We start from the raw sequence: 9091 nt of genomic DNA, 5'->3' as shown, positions 1-9091 counted from the left end.
TTAATTTTAATAACATATTTATATATTGAAATGAGTTATTTTTGTAGTGCTGGGCCATAACAGAAGCAATTTTACGAAGATGAATTTAAATAAAGCTAAAGATCACTTCGTGAACAACCTAATCTCTTAACCAATATGCAAAAAATGGCTTACAAGTTGCAACCAATAAAAAGAATGATGATATGAAATTCACCTTTTAATCTTATGTATAGATTATAATATGATGAAATAAACTAATATTCTTGATGATTTCGTTCGCATCAACCACTACACAAAAATATTAAAAAAAAGGGCAAAGACAAATTTTGAATAATAATAATAAATGTATTAGAGAGAGATAAAAAATAGTATTAAAAAATAGTACGAGCATGTCTCAGTCGCAACTGTTTAAAATTCTCCCCGAATCGCAGTTGGCACTCAGGAATAGGAAGAATCTTGCCACCATAAGACGAACCTGGCATGTTCCACATATTTCGTTTCGCTTTTAAAGCGCACATTCGTCCCGATTAGGTTCTGATTTGATCGCCGGATAATCGGTAGAATGGCTGCGGAAGCGGCGGAAGGGAGCGCAGAGTTGAAAAGAGGGGCGATCGTGGTTGGAATTGATGACAGCGAGCACAGTTTCTACGCGCTTCAATGGATCCTCCGCCGCTTCTTTTTCGGCGGGAGCAATGTTTCCCCACTTGGCGCTGATTATAAGCTAATCGTCATCCATGCCAAACCCCTCCCTAGCTCGGTAATCGGTATAGGAGGGCCAGGTATATTTTGGTTTAATACGGGTATTTTTATTTCATTTTATTTTGATAGTTTGTTTTCCTTCACAGTAAATCTTCCTCGCTATAGTTTTATCTGAGCGCTGCTATACTAATCTCCCTAATTTGTTTTATGTGAGGGGAACGCCTTCACAATTTTTGTAGTTGTATGAAACTGTATCTTTACACTGTGACGTAGTTTGATTTTCTCTTTTCTGTTGTCTGTTACTTTTGATCTGAACGAATCAAGCATTTGTTATTTTTTTTTAGTGATTTATGCTGTTTCTTGTTTAAATAGTTCTTGAGTTAATAAAGTCCTCAGTATCTTTCAGAGGCTAAATTTTTAAAAATAGGGAAACCCATGATCTATACCAATACATGTACTCCCTACGTGTCTGATCCTGGTCAATATATATATTATCATGGTGGACTATAAAAGCATGATTGCTTTCCCTTATTTATATATAGCCCAATTCATATCTTATTTTCCTCTGTCATTTACCTGTGTGAATCCAGCCTCAATTGGTTCCTTGTCTATTACCTGAATCTTGCCAATTTATTGCACGACATGAGTGTCACTCAACTCTCAAGTGAATCAATGGAACACAAGCTTGCTAAATCTCGTTTCCCGTCATGCATATATTAGCCACTTGGACCAAAATCTACTGAGTGCAAGACTCACATATATTCTAATTATTAAACACACTTCAACTAAATATATCACTTGTCAAGAATAATGTGATATATAAAATATTACATTCACATTTTTGAGTGCATTAACCTTATTTTTAGACCCATCAATCTCATTCCTGTAAACTCGTGCGATCGCTATTAGAATTTCTCGAATGTGTATATCATTTCATGTGTAATTTGATATTTAGGAAGCTTTACAAATATTGCTTTTAGTTGAAGACCAAACACGACTTATTTGAAGCCAATACTCTTGCCTTATAAGGATTGAGAATGTGACATATGAGGTGTTGGTTGACCTACAGATATTGCTTTTAATTGAAGACCAAACACGACTTATTTGAAGCTAATACTCTTGCCTTATAAGGACTGAGAATGTGACATATGAGGTGTTGGTTGACCTACATGTCAGCGCTTCTAACTCCAAATTTATAGAAGATATGGATACTCGATCATATTCACCCGATTGAATTTCATAGCAAGTTTCATTTCTTGAAAGAGATGAACTAAAACTGCACCACCCTATGTTTATTTTATAAATAATTCTAGATTTTCTATTATCACAAATCAACCTAGTATGAATAAAATATATATGCATGAATATGCCTCTTAAAGGCAATATTTAAGTCCATGTAAGCTTCACGATAGAAAATCCATCTCAGCCATCTGGGTGACATGTAAATACGTCCCTTTGTCTTACCCATTCAAAATATTGATGTGAGTTTTTATTAGTAGGGTCGTGATAGACAACACATTCTGTCAGATGATCATCTGGACGGTTGTCACATTTATAAGAACTTAAAGCTCATATACCCCCAGTACAATCACATTTTGTCTGAGTAGAGGAGATCCATCAATGTACAAACTAAGTATTATCCCAATATCTTGTAGGGTAATAGTCATCTCGACCACATAAAGGTGAAATGTCTTGATATCACATGCCTATCACTTTACAAGAGCGAGAAGTAAATGATGATTCAACTTGATGTAATGAAGATGACTGATTCAATCTAAACCTACTTGCTGAAACCTCTCTTTGAATCAAGGATATGTAATCTGCCACTCCTTAGCCATGAACAAATGTGAAACAACTTCTAAAATCATATCCCTTGAATTCAAGATATTAATAAATATTTGGCTGTAAAAATTGGCTACATTTTCTAAGATGAATGCTAATTAGAATCTACTGCATTAGAGTGTGTAGTTCGATGTGATCAAAGTAATGCAACAATGCTAGGACAAATGCCAACCGGTGGGGGGCCATAGCGATCACTGACCCGTGTTCTAAGATGATGTCTTTATCGTTTTTTTCATGATAACTGTGTGTAAAATATGTGTCAATAACATATAAAATACAAAACCAAACTAAAAAAAATTATGTAGTTTCAAATAAATTACTTGACATCTATATGCAACAACAATGGTAGTCTCAATTTAAGAGTTATCTTATTTATTATATACCAAACAAAAAAATAACATCGTCTCAAGCTAAATTAAAAATCGACTAAAACATATCAAGAATAATAATTTGAAATATACAAGAACTTCATAGTTCAGATAAGTTGCAAGAATATCCAAACTATTTGTTTAAAAGAGAAAAATATTTTAGGAGTTTGCAAAAACTTAACGATTTACAAAAAAAACTAAAAGAAATTGAACAAAACATTAACGAGTTGTAAGAATGTAATTGTTCGGGACTTGCCACATATATGCTAATCCATTATCCGTGAGCATGTCACTATACTTCCCAACCATAATATTTGCACATACATTATTTGTTACTTTACAATAGTATATACAATGAAGTTAAATAAAATAAAATTTGTTTAAAAAAAAATTTAAAGAAATTAAACATATATTCCTACGGTTAAGTGGACATGTATACTTATTAGGTTACGTTGTCTTACACAAGCCACAATTTCTATTGTTGTGTTCTACTCTCATCCATAGTATTAGTGTAGCGCTTAGTCCGTGGTCGTCCAAAGCTTCTTTTAAAGGTAGGTGGGAGCAGCTCGATAATACAGCTAGATAGAAGTGTAGTGCTTAGTCTGTGGTCGTCCAAAGCTTCTTTTAAAAGTAGGTGGGAGCAGCTCGATAATACAGCTAGATAGAATAATATTGTGAAACATATGCATTGTTATTAAGTTAATAATATCATAATGCTGTAATAACATGTGAACAGGGAATATGAAATATTTGAGGTCTAATGCAAGAACACATGGCTCCTGAATGTCATCAATCTAAGCATAACAGAAAATATCATAGACCTCATACTCATATATCTTTATACAACTTGTTGTTGACAATCTCCTAGCTCCAAACTCATATCTTCGTAGAAAATTGATTATCTTTAGTGAGAAATTTGATTCATTTTTTGATCCATCGTAATTTTAGTTGAATGTCTCTTCAAAAATAAATTTACAATGTTATAATAAATGCAACATATCAGAGCTTATATCAGAAATCCTCTAACATGTTTAAGTACTTTATTAAAACGCTCTGATGAATTTGTTTCATTGCAATATATCTAAATCTGTCATTATGAAAAAGACTCCATTTGGCTGAATCTTTTTGCATAAGCCAATCCATTGTTTCTACTTTAATATATTTTATGTTTGTCATGCGACACTTAAAAACATATATATCATCAGTATTACCGACCAAATACATATTTAGACAAACTATCTCAATATCTGAAATCCCCATGCTACGAAGGAATTTCTTGAAATTTTCACGCAAATATTATAGGCAATATCTGTGTGCAAACCAAGAAAAAATTTTACGATAAACACGCACAATTCTAACATGCCGATTTGAGATAATGCATGCGTCTTCTCTTGAGAAATTGTTGGAATTGTGTCATTTAGGATTTGTGTTAACCACCATCATGAATCATTGTATTCGGACTCAACAATAACAAATGTCAATGAAAATATATCATATATCATTGTTAGCATTAATAGCAACAACAATAAGTAGTGTACCTCTATATTTATCCAACAAAAATGTTTCATCGACATCGATAACTGGTCGATAGTGAATCTATCCTATAATTGGGAACCAAAAGCTCAAAAAAGCCTTAAGATATGGTTTGATGATCCGAAATATATTTTATAAACAAATGTTAACATTGCATTTGAAATTGTTTTCATAAATCTATATAGTAAACGATATTACTCTTCCCAACTATTGAAAATGGCCATAATAGACTTTTCTTCTTGCATCTCGTGCTTTAATGTATGATATTCTTATGTTAAATTTAAATTCAATTCAACCATTAATTACCTTCGACTTTAGATTCATTTGTTGTCGGATAAATGGAAAAATAAAAAGTAAAATAAACTTGGATGTACATTACCTGTGTCTGGACATTATATCAGATAGGGTGCAACTATGTTAGATCGTTATGGTAGACATTTTTCAAGCACCCCCTAAAGATTTATAATAGCAGTGTGAAGGTGCTACAAACATGATTTAGTAGGGTGATCATATTGCAAACATATTACTGTTTGCACAGTCTTATTTGAGTTAATAATCTTATACTCGACTTTATTAAGAATTGACCAACCATCAATCACACATTGAAGTTTATTTTTATTATGGATGAACATATCTTCTATAAGTTCAGATGGAATAAATCCTTATTGAGTAGATTTCATTTGCTCACTAGAATCATCGAAATCAATATGCTCATCTTACTTCTATGTTGTTTGGTTGTATTGCATGTAATCGTTATTAGTAACTAATCATTTGTTATTAATCATTTGTTCTACTATATTACCATTACAAAATGCATGTTTCTGTATGAGTTCATGCCCATATATTTGTGCATTATCATACTTTCCAATCTTTTCTTAATCTAGCCATTATTGATATTATTATTATCATCATTTGAGCTACTACCCATTGTCTCATACCCTTTAATAATTGAAACTAAATGTATATCTAATTCCAAAGATCTTTGAAAATTGTGTGGAGCTACCTACCTTTAATGAATCATAAATAAAAATATTTTTGCAAATAAAATAACTTAATTTTAATAACATATTTGAAATTAATTTAACCATCTTATTAAAAAGATTATTATATACACTAATACTTACTAATTTGTATCAATATTGTCTGGTAAATTGATTGTTGAAGATTGGAGATTATGCGTTCTACATTGTGAATACTTAATTGAAACGAAATAATCTCTACAGAAAGTATTATAGCTTTTCTTGAAGTTTCTGTCAAAAAAGACTCTAATCACCATTATCATTGACGTTAGTAGCAAAAAATCTTTCTTGGAGTGAGTAATAATATGTATGCTTCAAAAAACTATATTTTAAGATTCAAAGTATTAGATTTTTTAATTCTAGATATGAAGTATGGGGTGAGACGCGAATCAGTCTACTTTTACCTCAATATAATCACCATTATCATTGACGTTAGTAGCTAAAAATCTTTCTTGGAGTGAGTAATAATATACTATATTCAGGGTATGCTTCAAAAAACTATATTTTAATATTCAAAGTATTAAATTTTTTAATTCTAGATATGAAGTATGTGGTGAGACGCGAATCAGTCTACTTTTACCTCAATATATTCTTAGCATATGGTCATCAAATACAATTAATTCTCAATCATAACGTAACATTAGTTGGACATAAGCTTCACTCATTTTTCGGGTGTACTGTTAAAAAATAAAATTGATCATTGATTTCAATGATAATTTGATGCACTCCGACAATGCTTCAAAAAATAGATGTAGCTTATAGAAGAAGCTATACAATATTGCTTCTCTTTTTGGCCACATTTCACCTGGATATGTGTGCATGCTGTTTATATAAAATGAAAAACACAATTAGAAACTATTTTTAAAAATGAGCGACTCGGATTTTTCAAATATAATCTATAATCTTAACATCGTAGTTAGATATATCTTGCTGAAGGAGCGGGTCAGATTTCAAATTTAAGTTGTTAGACCACTAGTTAAAAAAACAAACTGCAAGATATGATAGATAAAAGGATTGATAAATAGAGAAAGAAAAAGAGAGAAAAATTTGACTTCAGATGCCTCATAACATTCAAAACTCAACAAGCTAGTATAAATTGAAATCTTTAGTATAAACATAAAACATAAAATTTAGGTGATAGATATATAAATTGAAACAATTTTTCTGCTTCTAGCACTCCTTGACAAACCTCAGATGAAAAGGAAGCAAAGTAAAATGCCTGATAAATTCGGCTTGAATCAGTCTACAAAACAACCCATTGGGTTATCATATTCAAACAACAAATTCTATTGCTCCATTTTCTTCACATAAGAGATTTTCATGCATGCCATTTTGCTATATCAATGAATGATAAATTTGAAAGATGGATATACAAGATTTAACAGTGTTTATACTTGTAAAGGTGATAGATGCGAAGGGAGAAAGAAATTGTTACTTATTTAATGATTTTAGGTATGAGTGAAGTGGAGCGGAGGAGAAAGTTGAGAATTTTTAATCATTGTACGTCTGTGTGCCGAAATCTGGTTGTTGCCTTCATAGGTGGTCTCGGGTAGGAGTGAAAGAAAGAGATGGGAGTTTCGGGCCACTGTACGTCGTTATTCAGTTGTGTCTTTCTCGATGGAGCGAAACAGAGGGAGAAAGAAGAGAGTTTCAGTGGTCTTCAGATGTTGCGGTGTCGTTGTTGCTTTCCGTGTGGTTTGAGGTCCGACAAGTGGGGAGACTTCTGTCTTTGTCGGCTTCACACGAGAGAAGCCAGGTAGAGGCGGTGCGGTGTGGGAAGCAAATGCGATAATTGAGGGAAGGGATTCTCAGATTTTAGGGTTTATCTTAGTCACCGAAGTAGCCAAATTAGTCGCGACTCAGCCATCTAGATCATGTTTGCAAATGTGTTTCCGTTGATGCCGCAATTTTGCCTTTTTTTTTTTTTTAAATATTTTGGAATCTATTTAAAATTTTTTTAAAATGCTATTTTAAAATTTTTTTCTTTTCTAAATTGGTTTTTATACTTTGCTATCCATCTTTGTGCCGTGGGACAATGTTTTGGAGTTTTTATAAATTGTTTTTCTTATTTTCAAGTTAAATAATCAAGGATAGCTGAATATTGTTACATTTTCAGAAGATTTAAATATATACAACACAATTCCTTTGTACATATTATGTCTAACATCTAAATTTCAATTGTTATACATATGTTACCTTATTTATGCATGAAAAGGTGTATATCACCTTTTAAAAGTTAAAATGGAGGCATCCTTCATGTCATCTTAAAAAATTGGTGGGTATAAATGCAAAAAATAAATTTTAGGCGTTCGATACATAAATACATAGGAATTGGGAGGTATGCATGCAAATGCCATTCACAGTTATATCTTAAGAGCTATTCTTTTAGAATTGCAAGCATGCATACAACATAACTTTGTAGATGCGATTGTCTTTGATGACCACAAAGTTGATTCACGAAACGCCTTAAAACCCTAATATGCTAGTATGCATGTCCAAACTCGGTAAACATACAAAAACAACACAAAAACGTTATGGCTATCGCACAAATCATAATAATAGCCTTACGTATGAAAACTCGTAATTGTATCCTATCCCTAGTTCTAAATAAGCATCTACAGGGTGTCGCCTAAATATACGTTTAAGTGGCAATTGTTTAGTTCAGGGTTGTGGGCTTTTTCTGTAGGATCTTGATGGGGTCACTTAGGCCCCGTTTGGTGCAGCTTAAAACAGCGGGCGGCGTTTTCGAAATGCCGCCTTATTGTTTGAATAACACGTTTACCCTGCGTGCTGGAAATCACAAATTTTATTTTACGAATGACGCTGCCCGCGGGATCATACCCGCAGTCTGTGTTGCCTTGTCGCGTTTTCTCCTGAATTACTCTGCTACCCTCGAATCGCGATCAAACCCCTGCCGTTGTGCCTCTTGGATTCGACATTTCTTCCTCCTTCATTCCCGATCGAGCTCGCAAACCCGCTCCCTGCTTCTTCGTGTTCCTTCAGCACAAGTGCTTATAAAAGTATGCCGATTTCTAGGGCGGAGTTGTGATCGAAGAACATGGAGGAGGTGCTCAAGCCCTTCTATGAGAGGGCAGCTGAAGCTGAGGTAGGCAATGCAAATCATCTCTAGGCCTAAGCTGCAGCTCGCCTCTCGATCAGATTCCTTTCTAAGTTTTGTCTCTGTTCGGATCAGTTCTCTCCAGGGAAAGAAAGAACTGTAGCCTTTTCCTTCCTCCTCTCCGATTCGCTATTCTAGGGCTTCCTCCTCTCTGATTCACGATTCTAGGGCATCCTCTTCTCTGGTTCTGAAGTCGAGGGCACCGAGGCCCTCTCTTCCTTCCCCTCTATGCCAAAAATTGCATGAGTGCTTCTACCCCTTCATTGTTTGCACAAAGCCAACAAGAAGAGCGCAAGAAATCCCTTCCGTTTTGCAAGCTTTGTAAGTTGAAGCTATCCCTATCTCATTTTTGGCAATTGAAACTTCTCAACTTCATTTTGGTTGAATTTTGAGTTCTTTGCCTTATCAAAGGTTTATGTAAATAAATAAGTTCAGTAAGTCTTTTCTTAAGCAATCCCTATCTAGAAAAGGATTCTATAGGTGTAAGGAAATAAATAAGTTCAGTAAAGCTTTGGCCTTTACATGATGTAAGC

The 9091-nt window shown here is 33.5% G+C and overlaps 1 protein-coding gene across 1 annotated transcript in view; it reads left to right on the top strand.

Annotated features, from left to right (window-relative positions):
* Positions 1–378: 378 nt before the first annotated feature.
* Positions 379–9091, top strand: part of LOC110033072 (universal stress protein PHOS34-like) — a gene marked incomplete at its 3' end in the record, with an annotated part of 16477 nt that continues 7764 nt past the window's right edge. The window contains 1 exon segment of the mRNA XM_020736936.1: positions 379–758. Coding sequence (XP_020592595.1) covers positions 542–758 — 217 coding nt within the window.

The sequence above is a fragment of the Phalaenopsis equestris genome, unplaced genomic scaffold, assembly GCF_001263595.1.
Source record: "Phalaenopsis equestris unplaced genomic scaffold, ASM126359v1 Scaffold000002, whole genome shotgun sequence".
Classification (NCBI taxonomy): domain Eukaryota; kingdom Viridiplantae; phylum Streptophyta; class Magnoliopsida; order Asparagales; family Orchidaceae; genus Phalaenopsis; species Phalaenopsis equestris.
Note: the sequence above shows the minus strand (reverse complement) of the source record. Positions and strands in the feature narration are given on the sequence as shown.